The sequence below is a fragment of the Octopus sinensis genome, linkage group LG7, assembly GCF_006345805.1.
Source record: "Octopus sinensis linkage group LG7, ASM634580v1, whole genome shotgun sequence".
Lineage (NCBI taxonomy): Eukaryota > Metazoa > Mollusca > Cephalopoda > Octopoda > Octopodidae > Octopus > Octopus sinensis.
In genome coordinates this window covers 39,212,524-39,233,006 of record NC_043003.1, presented here as the reverse complement: position 1 = coordinate 39,233,006, position 20,483 = coordinate 39,212,524, and the positions used below count along the sequence as shown (strand labels likewise).

The window sequence follows — 20,483 nt, the reverse complement described above, 5'->3', positions numbered from 1 at the left end:
TTCAAAATCTAAAACGACTACTATATAAGATCTGCCTCCAATAAACACGATCTTAATTACGGTAATGCTGGAGTTGGTGAAGGTGTTGGTAGTTTTGAGGGTGGTCGTAGTGTTGGAGGGAAGAGGTCGGTGGTATGAGTGGCGGCGGCGGTAGTGGTGCTGTTGTTACTGTTGGTAGTGGTAGTGACTGTGTTGGAAAGTTTGTAGTGGTGATAAATAGTGGTGGTGGTGATGATGATGGTGGTGGTTTTTGAGGTGTTGTTGTTGTTGGTGGTGGTGATGGTGGTCTTGGTAGTTTTGGTGGTGTCTGTGGTGGTGGGGATCCAGGAGCGGTGTTGGTAATGATGGAATTCTCTGGAATTTGCTCATGGGAATATGGCGAATAGCCAAATTAAATGTGTCTACTGATGATGATTGTTGTAGGTATTGTTATTGTTGTCGATGTTGTTGTAGATGCAGCCATTTTTGTTATTGTCGTTGTTGTGGCTTCATTTTATGTTAATGCAATTTTTCTTGCACACCATTAGATCAGATTGCAACGAAATCCCAGGGCATTACATCATACCTTTATATATTTATTATGACACGTTACTAATTACTTGTACGAATGCGTACGTGTGTGTGTGTGAGTGTATGTTATACAAGTGTGAGGGCTTATGTGTGTGAGAGTAAATAACTGTAAATGCGCGACTGTGTATGTATGAATGTATTTATATATGCATACATGTATTTAAGTGCAAGTGTATGTAGGTAAGAAAGTATGTATGGTACATGTATATGTGAGTGTATGCATGTGTATATATGGATGGATGGATGGATGGATGGATGGATGGATGGATGGATGGATACAAATTTATGTTCTCTTTCCGTTTTTTTAAATTTAGAGCAAATTTTGACCGGCTGTCTACTTGGTAGCAAGGTTGTGAAGGAAAGTGTCTTGTGTTAACCGTCAACCTTTAAATCTTTGGAGGGTCTCACAGATTTTTATAGTTCCAGATATCGTGATCATTTGTAGCGTATGAATTAAGGATTTGCATTCTCTCCCCAAGATACCAAGTTCAATCATACTTTGCTCCTGGCAGGATGGCATGTATGTCCTTATTCAGTTTATTTCAAGATTTCTTGCCAGTAGAGAAAGAACCGGTTTCTAACCTAGATCCAAGACTCTTTTATTGGAATTTCAACAACTGGGTATTTTTGTATGTATGTATGTATGTATGTATGTATGTATGTATGTATGTATGTATGTATGTATGAGCAGATTTGTATGTTTCATGTATGTATTCTCATGCATATAGTTGCATATCTAGATATACGCATATATATTTAAATGATAAACTTCTGGAAGGTTTTACAGATTTTTACAGTTCCAGTGTTGGATTGGATCTGTAGTCTTCGAATTGGCTTTCTCCTTTCTGGGTTTGAGAAGCCTAATTTCTCAAGGTTGCTATTTAGGCAGTGTGTTATATATCGCAGGGCTCCCAATAATTACAGATATAAACCTGAAGTCGTAATCTGGAGAGAGTAACTGCAGATTTCTCAATAGTTCAGCATATCTCAGCTGATCTCAGCTTTATGTTAACATCCGCTGGGCAGCTAATTTCCACAACTGTGCACAGTTTCTCTTCTTTGTCTCAAATCATTATATCAGGTCGGTTGTGCTTACATATTATTGAGGACTTCAATGGGACACTCCACCAGTGTTCCTTTTTATTGTGAGTGGTTATGGCTTCTACCATATTATACGTTCTTATTTCTTTGTCCTCGGGATTATCCTTCCGAAGGATTTCATTATAGAGTGTTTGTCTGTCTGTCTGTCTGTATGTATGAATGTATGTATTTGTATGTATCATATATACATAATCCATGTATGTATGTATGTATGTATGTATGTATGTATGTATGTATGTATGTATGTATGCATGCATGCACGCAGGTGTGTGTGTGTGTGGATATCCTTTGCCGATGTATATTGGCGAGAAAACCTTAAAATCCGTTGCTCATCGACCAAATTTCCTTGCGATAGTTGTTCTGTAGAGAATTACTGGTATCATTGTCGACGTCATCGTTAATAACATCGTCACCATTGTCATCGTCATCATCTTTTATAACAAGATTCTTGCTGGATATTTCAGCTTAATTGCTGTACTTTACCAACTGATCAGCCTTCATTTAGCAGACTTGTAATCGAAAGCGTTCCAGCTTTGACCACCTTGTTTTTCTCCTAGTTATTGCCTGCCTACAGTAACATTATCCAGTATGTGCCCGACTCACTTCTAAGCATTGACGGTGTAATTCAAAAGTGTTTTGGCTGATATTTCTAGCTGGTCAAGCGACCATATAAAGGTTCCTTCAATGGTTTGTAGTATTGATAGATTTTGTGTAGCCCCCGGTCAGCCCTGATCGATCAGACCTGTAACGAAAGGTACTCACTCCAACTATGACCATCTATTTCGCTATATGCAGGAAACCCAGGCTCACATTACCCAAGGCGTTCTTTTATAATTTATTAGTGGTGTACTTAGGAATGGGAAGATAAGGGCCCTCTTTCTCGCAGGCCCAGTAACCACATAGAAGCGTTGTCGTAAGGTTATCAGGATGACGTAAATGTGTCTGGGCTTTTCACTGCGACATAAAAATTAATGGCAAGAACTGATAGGCGAGATCTTGCACTGTATACCCAGACACATATTTACGTGGTCTTCCGTTTCAATTAATTTGGTTTCATTCCACCTTTATTCTGCGCGTGTAGTTTGTGTGCAACTTGCATTTGAGTAAAATATGATATTTTTGCCTTATTGGCTGCTTCTTGTGGTTTTTAAGGTCAGATTAGGGATACAGAAATGGCTGATATAATCAGTTTATGGATCCTAGTCTTTGTTTTGACAAAATATAATGGAGGCTGTAAAAGTGTCTGTATGATTTAACATGGATTTGAATTTTTTACTACGTCGCCTACACCAGCTTTAAATGTTGAAGTGCAGCAAGTAATATCTTGCAGAGAGGTTCTTATCATTTATTCTATATCTATTCCCATCCTTCACTAAGAGCGGTGCGTTGGCAGAATCGGTAAAGAGTCAGACAAAATTACAAGAATTATTCCGACATTTTATGTTCTGAGTTCAAATCCGATCCTGATATATAGCTTGTTCATCTTTCAAGGTCCGTAATATAAAATATACTAAACATGCACTGGGGTTGATGTAATCGTCTAACTCACTCCCGCCAAGATCAAATCCAGCCAGGGTCAACCTTGCTTTTCATCCCTTCTGGGTCTATAAATAAAGTATCAGTTAAGTAGTGGGGACGATGGTATCGACTAATCTTCTCACTTCAAAACTACTAATCTTGTGCTTAGATAAAAATACAATTTTGTATTCTCCTCTCTAAGACAGTTTCTTATCCTAACTTCCTCCCTACACGAAATAAACAAGTAGTCTTGTGTATAACGCAATTAAGCACCTAACAATTTATTCAGAATTTTAACTGACGAGTTAAACAAACATTAAGGAAGATGAATCTGCAAAAAACGCATAGAATAATGGCAAAGTATTTTTCAGTCTGAAAGCAATTTTGACTCTGGAATCGCTTATTTTTTACCCCCAGCGCGAAATTTCTGCAGAGTAAGAATTGCTGATTTAAGTGTGTTTGTCTTCTCTCTCACTCTCTCTCTCTCTCTCTCTCTCTCTCTCTCTCTCTCTCTCTCTCACACACACACACACACACACACACACACACTTTCTCTTTGTCTTCCCCACCGCTTTCTAGTATTTTTTGTTATTCAGAAAAGATCAGTGCAAACTTGGAACGAAACAGCAGCAAGAATAACACAGACATAAACACTAATATCAAGATCCATTGCAAGCTAAAAATAATAAAATGAGAGACTCTTAGTGGTTGGACGACCTAACAGAAAAGGCAGCCCATTATCCCTCAAATTACACATTACCATCTTGAGAAAATATAGGACATACTGGACAACACATTTCCGACATAACTAGTAAAGTGAAGTAAAGTCACCTTTTCGAATCATACCAACTCATAAGGGCTGAGAAGCTGGTCCATCGCAGGATTACTCATTTTTGCCAGCTGAGTGGCCTGAAACAACGTGAAATGAAGTGTTTTACTCAAGAACACAACGCGTTGCCCGGTCCAAGAATTGAAACCACAATCTTACGATCATGAGTCCAACACCCTAACCACTAAACCATGCGACTCCACTTTCCAGTATAACTACCAGCAGAAGACACAAAGGTCCTTGTTGGAATGCCTTTGCTCATAGGTCTGCTCAATCTGGGTTAATCTGGGGCTAAATGTGATAATTATCACAATCCTACATTCACGACAAAGTTGCCCCACAGCAAAAAAAAAAAAAAAAAAATTCCAAACAAATATAACAGCACATCAATAATATACTATATCAACAGCCGTAACATCAGCAACCATGATTACGAGACATCAACGATGGTTCTAGGACCAATTACAACAAATAATGGCTTCAAATTTTGTTACACAGCCAGAAAGTTCGGGGGAATAGTTAAATCGATTACATCGATCTCATCGCCCAAATTGTACTTGTTTTATCGACCCCGAATGTATAAAAGGCAAAGTCGATCCCGGTGGAATTTGAACTCAGAACATAAAGACGGGCAAAATACCTATTTCTTTACTACCCACAAGGGGCTAAACACAGAGACGACAAACAAGGACAGACAAACGGATTAAGTCGATAATATCGACCCAGTGCATAACTGGTACTTATTTAATCGACCCCGAAAGGATGAGAGGCAAAGTCGACCTCGGCGGAATTTGAACTCAGAACGTAACGGCAGACGAAATACCTATTTCTTTACAACCCACAAGGGACTAAACACAGAGAAGACAAACAAGGACAGACAAACGGATTAAGTCGATAATATCGACCCAGTGCATAACTGGTACTTATTTAATCGACCCCGAAAGGATGTGAGGCAAAGTCGACCTCGGCGGAATTTGAACTCAGAACGTAACGGCAGACGAAATACCTATTTCTTTACAACCCACAAGGGACTAAACACAGAGAGGACAAACAAGGACAGACAAACGGATTAAGTCGATAATATCGACCCAGTGCATAACTGGTACTTATTTAATCGACCCCGAAAGGATGTGAGGCAAAGTCGACCTCGGCGGAATTTGAACTCAGAACGGAACGGCAGACGAAATATCTATTTCTTTACTACCCACAAGGGACTAAACACAGAGAGGACAAACAAGGATAGACAAACGGATTAAGTCGATAATATCGACCCCAGTGCGTAACTGGTACTTATTTAATCGACCCCGAAAGGATGAAAGGCAAAGTCGACCCGTGCTAACGTTTTTGCCAGCTCGCCGCCTTCACAGCGTTATTGATAATAACAAATGCCATGATTGCCTTCACTTCATTATCATCAACAACAACGACCATATCGTTACCGCTGACACTACCACCACGACAACAACAACAACAGTAACAACAACAGCAGCAGCAAGTGGAGGCGCAATGGTCCAGTGGTTAGGGCAGCGGACTCGCGGTCGGATGATCGCGGTTTCGATTCCCAGACCGGGCGTTGTGTGTCTTTATTGAGCGAAAACACCTAAAGCTCCACGAGACATTGGCAGGGGATGGTGGCGACCCGTGTTGTACTCTTTCGCTCCAACTTTCTTTCACTCTTTCTTCCCGTTTCTTGTCCCTGAGCCTGGATGCGCATTCATCCATCCGGCGATGCTCTCGGTGTCGGGGGTTGACCTGCTTTCTCTTCTGCGGGTCTTACGAATAGCAAAGGACCACGTTTTGGACTTCTCCCACTACAGACAATCCCGAGGAGCGATCTTGCGAGCTCTGGGACAAAGACCGCTTCGCTCAACAAACAAACAAACAGCAGCAGCAGCGTGAATAACAAGAATCTACCTTAATGTCGGCTTCTATTGAAATCAAGGATTAAACATGACAACGGTAACGATTATCATACTTACTGTTATTGATGAGATTCTCAAAACTAGATATAGTCAGATTGACCACAGTAGGAAGTAATTTCTCAGTCTGTGACACCACCATATCCCACTTGTCTCCGCTGGTCACAACCACTGCAATAGAAGAGAATTAAAAAATAACCACATATTCACGAACAATACTGAATTCATATTTATTTATTAAAAGCTTGACAACCGGTGCTGGTGTGTTTACGTTCCCATTAACTAGCGGTTCGGCAACAGCCCAATAGAATAAGTACCAGGCTTTACAAAAAATATGTACGTGACGGTGGAGGTGATAGTTGTAGGGATGATAGTAATGTGATGTTAACGGTAACTGCGATATTTATTTATCTGTTAAAGGTTTGTCAACCGATGTTCGTGTGTTTACGTCCTCGTAACTTAGGCGACCGATAGAATAAATAAGTACCAGGTTCCACAAATAATAATAATGATAATAATAATAATAATAATAATAATAATAATAATAATAATAATAATAATAATAATAATAATAATAATAATAATAAAGGTAATGGACGAAAAGGGGAAGGCAAAAATCCTCTGGGACTTTGATTTCCAGACAGACAAGGTGTTAGAGCACCGAAAGCCGAATATAGTAACCTTAAGGAGGGACAAACAAGAGTGGCTAATAAATGTGTGGCAATCAACATATCATCATAAAAAAAGAGAAAAGGTTGAGAAATATGGAGACCTGAGAATTGAAATCGCTAAGATGTGGCAGCTACGAGAGTCAAACATAAGAGTTATCCCACTGTCATCGGAGCATTGGGTTCAATACCACCCAATATGATAAAACATCTGAAAACCTTCGAAATACCCTACAATCTAGATGTATTGCAAAAGTCAGCGTTAGTTGGAACTGCACACATATTGCGTAAATTACTGCCTGTCTGAATCAACAAATAGTACGAACCTCCGGTAGACAAAATATCTTCAAGCAACAACCTCACGATATTGTATACTGTGTGACGTCTCTAAAAAAAAAAAATGGTATACTAGGGCCAGTGAAGTCATTACAGCAAGGCAGTGCGCCTGCATGGCCGCAGTCTAATGACTGAGACAGGTAAAAAGATAAAAGATAAATGGTGAGTAATTAATTTAATATATTTCTTGTGCTTATGGAGGAGACCTGTGAGAATCGTTTGCACGCTGCGCAAATATTTAGCGGCATTCTGTCCATCTTTACGTACTGGGTTCAAATTCCGCCGAGGTCGACTTTGCCTTTCATCCTTTCGAGGTCGATAAAATAAATACCAGCTAAATCCTGGGGTCTATTTAATCAACTTACTCCCTCAAAATTGCTGGCCTTGAAAACAATATGTTTCTTGTACCTAAATTAGATAAAAATCATTATCGCAACGAAATGCTTAGGGACATTTCTTCCAGCTTTACATTCTGCGTTCATATTCACCCGAGGTTGAGTTTGCCCTCCATTCCTCCAGGGTCGATAAAATATACCACTCTGGTATTAGGATCGAAGCCATCGACTATTCACTTCTCCAAAATTCCTCGTCTTATGCCAATATAAGGACTTGTTACTCTCTCACTATTCTTACAAATAGTAAGGAACTCTCGTAGTGAACGAACCTGTTCCCTATTCTTCAGTCGCTTGGTAGGAAGTAAGGAAATGTAGATCAATGCGAGGTGTTTTGCATGGTTACACTGAAATGCCATAACTGAAGTTGAGCAGGTAAACCCAAACGTTAAACTCTCGGTCACTCCGTCCTTTTCAGCCATCTTGCAAACAACGATTAATTGTGCGCCCAGAAAAAAAAAGCGAAAAGAAAGAAACCAGTTAGATGGATTTAGTAAATATTTATTTTGTCTCTTCCACAACCACTACCATCTCCTTAAATTTCATTATATTTACTACTTTTCCCCCCACCTTTCGTACGCTTCATTTTATTCCCCACCCTTTTTTTCTATAGCTCTTTCCCCCCCCCCTCTCTCTCTCTCTCAACTGTTTTAAGGACCTGATCAGCATGTTAGTTCATCAAGTGGAAGAAAAACTGGTGCAAGAGATTAACAATGTTAAAGTAAAAACTTCTATTCAGATAAATATTGGTTTAATTAATCAGGACGCAGCACAACACCACCACCACCACCACCACCACCCGCCATCACCACCGCCATCGCTGTCACCACCGTCACCGCCACCATCACTGCTACCTCCTCCCCCACAGCCGCCGACCCCAATGCTATTGCATCACCTCTCTCTTTCCATGACTTCCACCCCGCTAGTATCGCTAATATTACTACTTTCGCCGCTCCCGCCATCATCACCGCTACTATCATCCTCGCAACCATCACCTCCACCACCACTCCCACACAAACATTACATTTAATTCAGCCGTCAGCTCACAAACGACTTCGCTGAGCCTCCACTCCAACCGTGCCATCATCACCACCATTTCGTGGTAAATACTATTACCCCTAACTACTACTATAGACATCACCAATCACGACTTATATCACCCCCAAAGCTGCTTCTTTTCTAACCACCAAATTTGCCTCCACCCCCACCCCACTATCCTTCTACCATCTCTGCTACCACTATAACCAAAACCATATTCCTCACTGCCACAAACATTAATCACCTCTTCACCAACATCAGATAATTCACCATCTTTCCAACAACAACCTTGGGACACCTCTTTGAATTCCTTATGTCAAACACTCGTAGACATGCTTACAAAATCAAAAATAAATAACACAGTACACATGACTTTTGGAAACATAATTTCACGCTCAGAATTGCTGGAGCATGGAATAAACTACCTGCATCAGTTGTGAGCTGTCGAGACACTACATCCTTCAAAACTTCCACCACCACCTACCCTAACTCTTCATAACCACTAGTAGTGGTTATGAAGAGTTAGGGTAGGTGGTGGTGGAAGTTACCAAGAGGTAACATTTATCCCCACTAAGGCAGAAACGTTAGCACGCCGGGCGAAGTGCTTAGCGGTATTTCGTCTGCCGCTACGTTCTAAGTTCAAATTCCGTCGAGGTCGACTTTACCTTTCATCCTTTCGGGGTCGATTAAATAAGTACCAGTTACGCACTGGGGTCGATATAATCGACTTAATCCGTTTGTCTGTCCTTGTTTTTCCTCTCTGTTTTTCTGCCCTTGTGGGCAATAAAGAAATAAGAATCATTAGCACGCCGGGCAAAATGCTTATAAGCATTTCATCCATCTATTGGTTCTGAGTTCAAATTACGCCAAGGTCGACTTTGCCTTTAATCCTATCGAGGCCGATAAAGAGAATCAGCTGAGCGCTGGGGTCGATGTAATCAGCTTACCCTACCCACCCTCAACTTTCTGGCCTTGTGCCAAACTTTGAAACCCACTTAAATGTGGATGTTCTAAGAACAAACTTTACTGCGGTAGTTACTCTCATATAGGCTTTTTGGTGCAAAATGTACCCTTGCTCATATCTCTAGCGAGGAGATAAACCCCACAAACTCTAGGGCCGAGACTACCAGATCACGTGATATTGATCTTGTTTGGTCCTGTCATTGACTAGTGATATACGCAAGAGTGCATTTTGCACCAACAGTTTTCCCTTTTGTTCTCTCACTCTGCCCTTTCCACGCATTTTCAATCAAATCTCCTGCGAGTTAACATAGGATCTCTTGACGACAATGTAACCGTCATTTGGCTAAGGTATAAATTTTGACCTGACGGGTAGCTAACGGTTTAACCTCATTTGAATATTACTACTTCCGAAGTTCTACTAGCTATGAAACATATGTAGCCTAGATTTTATCTGCATGTATATATATAAAATAATCTACTGCCGTGATATATGTAAAAGTTTCGGTTCCAAATCGCCAGTAGATTACCGAAAACGAGAAACACCTGAAAACTGCTGGAGGATACAACGGTGAAATCTTATGAGTATAACAAAGACGATGGCTGAAAATGTGAGTATAACAACCTGACGACGGCATTACTTTAAATACAATAAGGAATAATCAAGTAATAGAGTTTCTGAAGGAGTGCGAGAGTTTTAATATTTAGAGATTGTTGCAGGATATTGATCTTGTTTGGTCCTGTCATTGACTAGTGATATACGCAAGAGTGCATTTTGCACCAAAAGTTTTCCCTTTTGTTCTCTCACTCTGCCTATTCCACGTATTTTCAATCAAATCAAAGGAGAGATAAAGGTAGGAAAAATATAAGGACAGAAAAATCCTAGAAGCAGAAGTAGATATAAAAGAAACAAAACACCATGTAAGTCATCAGCACCAAGAAAAAATGCCAATATAGATATATTCTGCAACCTTTCTTCGGTGGATAAAGAAGGAATTTGATGAAATGAATAGAAACAGAAAGCTGTTAGCAATAAATGAATTCCATCCATAAAGCAATGTATAGAGAAAGGCATGAGCTAAAAACTACTCGATGTAATATGCATAGAACAGTTGCTAATTATAGGCCTTAAGAGGCATATCTAGAAACGTGTGTAGCCAGAAAGATTAATGGTGAATATGTAGAAGAAAAGGCCACAAAGAAAAAGGAAGATGGAAAACTGGTTGGTTTGTTAGTTTACCAGGCAAACAAGAAGACATGGCTGAAGAACAATGAGTTTGGATGAAAGATGAAGAACTAATGAGTAAAATAGAAATTACTGGCTGTGAATGTACATGTGATTAGAAGATGTCTTTTTATGTGCATAGACAGCTGTTGGGAAAATAGTAAATGGAAAGTAAAATAGTAAATGACGGATGTGTGACGAAATAGATAAACCTATCAACCAAAGATTGTGTGAATGCAGCAAGATGTCACTTAAATAATATAAAAGAAGATATGATGGGGTAAGAAAAAGAATACACTAGAAAGTAGTGAATAAGTTTGGGTTCAATGTATAAGGAAAATAGTAGAACCACGAGTAAGAGGTTGCAAGATACTGTTGGATTTCTCTGGGTAAACTAAGAGTATAATCATGGTAGAGAGATCAAATATGACTGCATTATAGAAAACTGAAGTTTGGAAGGTTATTTATTTTTGCTGTATCAAGAATTGAATCAAAGTACAACCAAGAACGTGTATACAGACAATTCGAGTAAATAAACCGTATTATGACAGAATACAGAGGCATGGCTCGTTCAGCGTTTTGCAGCTGAAAGAGGGGACCGAAAAGTCTGATAATTGCGGTTCAAGACCAATGTCTTCCAAATGGATATAATCAGAGATATATCCTGAAGCAGTATATCATGCATAGGAAACTTAGTCAGACCGTCGGGCCACGTGCTTGTTCAATAACCTCACAGCGGTCATCACTAAAAAATATACTGAAAGTAAAATGGATCTAGTTAAGAATTACTGACCATGAGTGCCCGGTTGTTCGATCAACTGAAATAGCGGGTTCATTGAATTAGAGTGTAAGTGTCTGGATTATCCACAATGTAATTCTCAGGTAAAATCAGTGTTCCTCAGCATGACAAGATTGGACCTTTAAATTAAAGTTGCAATCTATCCGACGGGTTTACATACAGTTTCGGTCTACAGTTTTCACTCACAAGTTATGTGTCAATTCGATGCTAAAGAAAATGACACTTGCTCTTGACGCCACGCATGGAATCGAAACTGAGACTTCAAGATCGCGAAGCGAAATTCTTAAACATTGGTCCACACTGTGCCTACATATTTAAAATTCTGTCCACGCCTAGCTTCTCAGCTGTCCACTCACATAGGCGAACGGTTCGGTGGCCTAAGCCTGAGGAGCTACGTTTGTGTGACTAGCATACGAAGATTATATTATATGGAACCGAATCAAGCTGTTATTAAATACTAGTGAATGTACTTCTACAAAACGTGTTTAGTACCTCTTTCTTTTGTTTGCCCACTCACATGCATACACACACGCGCGAGTAAGTGAGTGAACAAACGAAGGAAAGAGGCATACATATATGAGAATGGTGGAGGCGCGAGGCTTAGTGGTTAGGGTGTCAGCATCATGATCGTAAGGTTGTGGTTTCGATTCCTGGACCGGGCGACACGTTGTGTTCTTGAGCAAAACACTTAATTTCACGTTGCTCCAGTCCACTCAGCTGGCAAAAATGAGTAACGCTGCAATGGACTGGCGTCCCGTCCAGCCGGGGAACACATACGCCATAGGAACCGGGAAACCGGGCCCATGAGCTTGGCTAGGCTTTAAAAAGGGCGCATTTATGTATTTTATATGAGAATGATCTAAAACAATACACATTGTACAAAGATTTCTTAAACTACCCGTAAACAACAAATCTATAGGAATTTCGCAACGTAGCAATGCAGCTATTTCGATTGTTTAACAAAAAAGTGTTTCCTTTGTATGCCTATGAACACTCATCTGCCTTATAAAACGACGATGTGAAACCACTAAGGTACATTAGTATACAAATACACCACCAGATAGCACATGGTAACTCTAAAATAATCTTCCCTGATAAAAATGACAATAGTGTATAAACTATCGACAGAGAAATACTAAATAACTTAGTGTTGCGTACAAATGAGCTGAGGCGTTACTGAACTTCTGAATGAAAAATAATATTATGGAAGTCAATGGATGTGCTTGTCACCCCCTTTATAATTTACATAAATAGAATAATTTACAGCGTTGGCAAAAGTTACGTACAAAATAAGTTCAATACGCCCCGGAATTGTCAAAGATACGCCTCAATATTTCTAAACTTAGATAAAATAAATAAAATAATCATAGCTACACACGTACTTATACATGATGAACAGAATGAATAATAATCTTTTCTATTATAGGCACCAGGCCTGAAATTTGTGGGGAGGGGGTAAGTCGATCACATCGACCCCCAGTCCTTGTCTAGTACTTAATTCATCGACCCCCAAAGGAGGAAAGGGAAAGTCGATCTCGACAGAGTTTGAACTCAGAATCTAGCGATGACGAAATACCTATTTCTTTACTACCCACAAGGGGCTAAACACAGAGAGAACAAACAAGGACAGACAAACGGATTAAGTCGATTATATCGACCCCAGTGCGTAACTGGTACTTATTTAATCGACCCCGAAAGGATGAAAGGCAAAGTCGACCTCGGCGGAATTTGAACTCAGAACGTAAAGACAGACGAAATACCACTAAGCATTTCGCCCGGCATGCTAATGATTCTGCCAGCTCAAAATGTCAAATGGCTTAGTACTTGACTTTTGCCCTACTGTGTATAACAAATTCTGTAAAAACATTGATAATTTCCTACAAGGTAGAAATAAGCGACCTTCGAGAAAATATTAGGTTATGCAAACATTGTTAGGGTATTCTCTCAGCAATTGTAAACCATCATCAGCATTTTCGATAACTTGGAACATATTTATGAGTGTTTTCAAAGATATAACAAATTCATATTTACTCTTTCACTTGTTTCAGTCATTTGACTGTGGCCATGCTGGTGCACCGCCTTTAGTCGAGCAAATAGACCCCAGGACTTATTCTTTGTAAGCCTAGTACTTATTCTATCGGACTCTTTTGCCGAACCGCAAAGTTACGGGGATGTAACACACCTGCATCGGTTGCCAAGCGATGTTGGGGGGACAAACACAGACACACAAACATACACACACACACACACACACACACACACACACACATACACATACACACAAACACACACATATATACATATATGCGACGGGCTTCTTTCACTTTCCGCCTACCAAATCCACTCACGAGGCTTTGGTCGGCGCGAGGCTATAGTAGAAGGTGCCATGCAGTGGGACTGAACCCGGAACCATGTAGTTCGTAAGCAAGCTACTTACCACACAGCTACTCCTACGCGTACGTTTTTTGAAACAAAAAATATCTCTGCTTATTTATCAAACCAAGGAAAACAAATATAATTAAAGTAATTCTTTCTAACTTTAGTACAAAGCCCCAAATTTTTAAGGGTAGACGATAAGTCCAGAACATCGACCCAGGGGTTTAACGAGTACTCATTCTATCGATCTCGAAAGGATGAAAAACAAAACCCTTGGTCGTTTTGGCCACACAAAATCAACCTCAGGACATAAAAAGCCGGAAGAAATGCTGCTAAGTGTTTTGTCCTATGCGCTAATGACTCTGTCAGCTTACCACCTTTCGTTTCAAGTTTAGGCACCTGGCCAGCAATTTTAGGGGACCCTAATGCTCAACTAGTACTTATCAACTCCGAAAGAATAACAGGCAAAGCTGATCTCGGCGGTATTTGAACTCACGACGTGAAGAGGCAGAATAAATTCCACTACGTATTTCGTCCGACGTGCTGATTCTTCTAGTTTTGACATAAGGTCAGTAGATTTGAGGGAAAAGTCGATTACATGACACCGGTACTTGATTGATATTTATTTTAGTGACCTGGAAAAGATGAACGGCAAAACAGACCTCGGCGAAATTTAAACTCATTTTGTCCGATGTGCTAACGATTCTGCTAGCTTGCCTCCTTAACGATTTTAACCCTTTTGAGACACACGGTGTTTGGGTATGTGTAGCCAAAACGACCAAAGTTTTTTTTTTTCTGTTGAGATTGAAATCGATGGGTGCATGTAGAAAACTATTTTATTAATATGTAAAACTATATATGTCATAAAGTACAAAGCCAGCAATGTCAGGGAAAGGGTAAGCCAATTACAGCGACTCCAGTCCTCAACTGGTACTTATTTTATCGACCCCGAAAGAATGAAAGGCAAAACTGACCTCGGTGGAATCTGAACTTAGACAGACGAAATACTGCTGAGCACTTTTTGCTCATTGTGCTAACGATTCTGCCAGCTCGCTACCTATGCAATAACAATAATAATGTAAGAAATTCATGTCTTGATAAAGGAAAATCTCAGCGTATGTAACAAACCAAGGAAAATAAATATATTATTAATGATGATTAATATCGATCTTACAGGTAATTAGATTATCTTTTATTTCTTTATTTCTTTTCTTTCTATTCGTTTTATCGATTATCTTATCGTCAATAACAACTGAAAAGCTCCTAGAATTATCGAGGTTCCCAATTTCTGATTGAAATACTGAATCAATATTCATGAATATGTGCTGAGGACATTAAAGAAATTAGTAAACAGAGCAGAACGATCTCCTGGAGAGTTATGAAAGAGGGAAATATTGATTTCCAAAAAAACAAGATCACCAGGGACATCTACCCTTCAACTATATATGTATAAGCAAATAACTAAACTAGATACAGAAGAATATGTGTACCAATAAATCAACTCCTATACTAAGTCTATGTAACAACCATGCCATACCAGAATTATAAATAACTAAATCAATAACAAGCGATGCACGCTCAAGCGGACCTTCCACATTCATCCGACAAATACTTTGGAATACTTAATTCTTTGACACCTTAAACCTTGAATTACCTCCTCAGAATATGTTACACCATTTGATTACCTCTAGAAATACGCCGATTCTTCACACTTTATTATAAATACCTACATTACTGCAGAGAAAAAGAAGATGCTTAAAACCAGTCCTACAGGGAAGTATTTCAGGGAGATTCCTAATCTCCTTTGTCTCGCTTATATCTCACCAGCAGATGTGATGAATAAAACCATTAATGGTAATAACTACTGCCGTTACGTTCTGAGATCAAATTCCGTCGAGGTCGACTTTGCCTTTCATCCTTTTGGGGTCGATTAATTAAGTACCAGTTACGCACTGGGATCGATATAATCGACTTAATCCGTTTGTCTGTCCTTGTTCGTCCCCTCTATGTTTAGTCCCTTGTGGATAATAAAGAAATAGGTAATAACTACTACGAGCAAATTACAGATTTTAACTCAGAACGTAAAGCCAGAAGAAACGTCAGTTAGCATTTTGTCCACAACGCTAACATTTTTGCCAGCTCACTACCTTTGTAACATTCGTTAACAATTTAATATGCATTCCAATACAATACTTAACTTTGAGAAATAAAGCTTTAGAATATCAAGTAGCCTCAAATAAAAGTCCTGAAAATTAATCCGCAAGTCCAGTAACCGTGGCTTGTCAACTTAATACGGAAACAATTGAAAAAAATTCCAGCGTTTCGAGGAGCAAACAAAAATACTTTATTTTGCTTATATTGTTTCTAATAACTTTCTCTGCTACATCAAGGAGCCTGAGGGGAAGGACAAAATCAAATATGTTAGTCACAATGTTCAGCTGGCGCTTATTCTATCGATCCCGAAAGGATGAAAAGCAACATATGTAACCATCAAAATATAAGGGGTTACTGAAACGAATGTTTGGTTTATTTTTATTTCTTAAAGAGAAATATTCTGAAATGGCACATTAAATTATTAACTATGTGAATTACACTCTTAATTTTACATATATCGGAAGGTTTACCCACAAAGTTTCCATTCGGAGCTTCTTTCTACCCCAATGCAATCCTCTTTCAAAATTTTATGCTACTTTTTATGAAATTGGAAAGCGCGTGGATCAGTAGCTAGGACGTCGGGCAGTGAGTTCAAATCCCAGACCAAGCTGAGAGTTGTGTGCTTGAGCAAGAAACTTTATTTCGCGTTGCTCCAGTTCACACAGCTGTAGAAATGACTTGTGATATCACTGGTACCAAGCTGTATCGGCCTTTGCTTTTTCCTTGGATAACATTGGTGGCGTAGAGAGGGGAGACTGGTATGCATGCGCGACTGCTGGTCTTCCTTGAATAGCGTTGCCCGGATTTGTGCCTCGGAGGGGAACTTTCTAGGTGCAATCCCATAGCCATTCATGACCGAAGTAGGACTTAACCTTTTACCCAATCCTACAATCCTAACATAACTAATATCTATTCAACGTGTCATATCATTCTGTATCAATGGTTACACAAAAATTGATATTCAAGCAAACGAAAAACGAAATATAATGGTAATACATTTACACAAAGAAGCAAATAGTTAGATAATTACATTGAAAAAATAATTTATAACTCTGGCACAATGCCACATAGTTTGGAATGCGTATAGTCGATTAAATCGTACCTATTAGTTGCTTGATATTTTATTTATTGACCTCGGGAAGATGAAAGGCGAAGTTGACCTCGGTGGGTTTTGAAATTGGAACATAAGGAGCCGTAACTAAATACTTCAAACAAGATTAGATTAACCATCAACCAAAATAATCACATGCTTTAGGAACAAAAGGAAGTGGAAATTGCAGAGAGTTTTTGTTTCTTTTTCTTTTATCCTTTTGCGATTGCCAGATTCCTCGTGACGCAAATAGCACGGCTAAATCAGCTCCGTGCAAAAAAAATGGGGTCGACAATAAATCATACCTAATTTTTGGCACAAGGTCAGTAACTTTGAGGAAAGGGAACAAATCGATTCCATAGATCTCAGGGCTCAAATGGTATTTATTTTATCGACACAGAAAAGATGAACGGCACTTCCCATGCGTCTAAATCATCATGAACTGTTCTGCTTTATATTGGCTCGGTGTGGATTGACGTGTACGTTTGACGCTACCAATGACGACTTCAGTTCTCTTACATGTAGAAGCCATAGCTAAGGGTAACTTTTAACAATATAAGCAGAAGATCTCTCAAACTTTTGATATCGATTCTAAAAAGGGCAGTGTAAATAATCCCTTCTACAATAGGCACAAGGCCTGAAATTTCGTCCAGCGTGCTACCAATTCTGCCAGCTTGCTCTCTTGGAAAGTGTAGATAATGCATGTAAACACACAGTACACACACAACGCCACCTGTGGTCGAGCAGTGGAGAAGACTGGTAGCCACGAGAATTTCAAGTTCTCTCTCGTAATTTATCGAGATTATTGGTGTACTGAATTATCAGATGCTGCAAATTTGGTGGTGTATAACTGCATATAAACATGTTGAACCCAAATATATTCATGAGAATATATAAAAAACATTGCATATATATGTTCATGCACACTTGCACATATATATATGCAAAACAATATCAAGCAGGGAAAAATAAAACATCGAGAAAGCATCAATATTCTTTTCTACTCAAGACACAAGGGCCGAAATTTTGGGGGAGGGGGCCAGTCGATTAGATCGACCCCAGTACGCAACTGGTACTTAATTTTTCGACCCCGAAAAGATGAAAGGTAAAGTCGACCTCAGCTGAATTTGAACTGAGAACACAAAGACAGACGAAATACTTAGCGGTATTTCGTCTGTATTTACGTTCTGAGTTCAAATTCCACCGAGGTCGATTTTACCTTCCATCTTTTCAAGATAGATCACTGGGGTAATTGACATCAACTTAGCCCCTCCCTTGAAATTGCTGGCTTTGTGCCAAAATTTGAAACCGATATTAGCATATTGTATATAATTATATAAATAAAGATGATGGTGAAGTAGTAGTAGGAAAAAATTGCGAAAACCTTTATTTAAGCTCATGGTAGAAGAGGTGCCAAAGATAAGGGGTGTTCTTTTGGATTTCCTAGAGTATGGATGTCCGTACAAACATATATGACCATATTGTTATTAAGTTGTTTACGATACCACTGGCCTCTATCATTACAACCCCTATTTTTCCTGCCCCAGTAATCTTCTTACTCATATTCTCTCTCTCTTTCTCCTTCTCCTCCTTTCTCCTCCCTCTCTTTATATATGTGTGTGTGTGTGTGTGTGTGTGTATGTATGTATGTATGTATGTATGTATGTATGTATGTATGTATGTAAGTATGTGTGTGTGTATGTATGTATGTATGTATATATGTATGTATGTGCGCGTGGTGTGTGTATACGAGGAGGTGCTGAAAAGTTCCTGGCTTTAGGCGTATCGCAAAAGGGTAGAGCTACTATCTTTACAGAGGAGTTAGGACAACTATTTAGGAGACGATAAGCAAAAAATCCATGTTAGTATATAATATATTGTTTTTGTTTTTGCAGATTTAACGCATGACAGCTCCTACAATAGATTTTTGCAAAATTGAAGTACGGGCGGTCATGAAATTCCTCTTTTTGTAAGGCAAAGGAGCGGCGGAAATCCATGGCGAGATGAAGGAATTCTTGAAGGATGGCTGCCCATTTTACTCTCCAGTGAAAATCTAGTGTCAAGATTTCAGACTGGTCATTTTGAGGTCAAAGATGGACCCCATTCAGGACGGTCAACTTCGGCGACCACAGAGGACAAAGCCAACGCTGTTCACGTCATGATTCTCGTGGAACACCGGATTTCAGCTAAGGTCATAAGTGAGACTCTGAGGATTTCTCGCGAAAGAGTTGGTCACATCATCCATAATATTCTAGACATGAAAAAGCTTTCTGCATCAGAGTCACGACATCAAAGGCGATTTTAGACCGGCTTTCAGCAGGAGAGGCTAATTTTTTGGCTCATTTAGACACCATGAATGAAACTTGGCTTCATCATTATGATCCCCTCACTAAGCAGCAGTCAATAGAGTGGCTCCACCCGACTATCACCTCTTTCCACTACTGAAGAAACCTCTGAAGGGAACGAAATTTCACTCCGATTCGGAAATGAATGCCGCTACAGGGGCCTGGGAGAGGAGAGGAGGAGAGAAATGGTGGATATGGGAGGGATATGGTGAGTGAAATGTGTAATTTTTTTTAACTAGGTTTTTTCCTTCGTTACTTAGCCCGTCTGTAACGCTTTCACGTGCTTAGTTAAAAGGAAAGGCGAAGAGCGAAAGAAAAGGGAGCGAGAAAAAGAAGGTAAAGCGAAGAGTGAGAGAGAAAGCGGGAGAGTGCTGTGTACTAAATCTATAAAATTGAGCATAAAATGTATAAAGTGTATATATAGAGTGCATTAAGTAATAATCGTATTCCAATTTCCTCCACTTTTCAATGAATGGCAGATAAGCGACAATCTATTGATACAGACACAACACAGGCTACGCTTCCAGGTTTTTCGGATAAGGTTTTCAAAAAAACCCCAAAAAACAATGAGTTTACCATTAATTCCGTGAAATATTCACGGGTCCCACTGGTTATATTTAACCGACCCTCTTGTATTTTCTTTTACCTAAAGCCAGGAACTTTTCAGAACCCGCTTCTTTTCTACCACTCTACTTTTCAGAACCTCCCTTCTTTTTTACCATTTTACTATTATTTTACTCCTTCGTATTTTCAAAAACTAAATCTTCAGTATTTTCATATTTTCAAGAACTAAGAACTTAATTTTCTAGGCGCTTGAAATAGGATTAGAGGATGGTGGAAGGTTGAGACACATATGTTATAAATCAAATGGAATGGACGATCTGATAGATCCTTGTGGTACACAGTTTGCGGAATTCAAGGTTCAAGATGAGTTGCTTTAGGTGATGAGGACGGTGATGATGGTGTTGATGATGATGTTGTTGTTATTGTTGTTGTTGTTGATGATGATGATGATGACGATGGTGGTGGTGGTGGTGGTGGTGGTGATGATGATGATGATGATGATGAGGAGGAGGAGGAGGAGGAGGATAATGATGATGATGATAATGATGATGTTGGTTGTAATGTTGCTACTGGAGATGCAACCACAGCTGCTGTTGACG

At 39.4% G+C, this 20,483-nt stretch overlaps 1 protein-coding gene across 2 annotated transcripts in view; it reads right to left on the bottom strand.

Moving 5' to 3' along the window:
* The window catches only part of LOC115214390 (ionotropic receptor 25a-like), a 97,680-nt gene that overhangs the window by 62,784 nt on the left and 14,413 nt on the right, over window positions 1-20,483 (bottom strand). For both annotated transcript variants that reach the window (XM_036504719.1, XM_036504720.1), the window contains exon 3: window positions 5,998-6,108. In XM_036504719.1, the coding sequence (XP_036360612.1) occupies window positions 5,998-6,108 (111 nt within the window). The remainder of the gene's footprint in view (window positions 1-5,997; window positions 6,109-20,483) is intronic.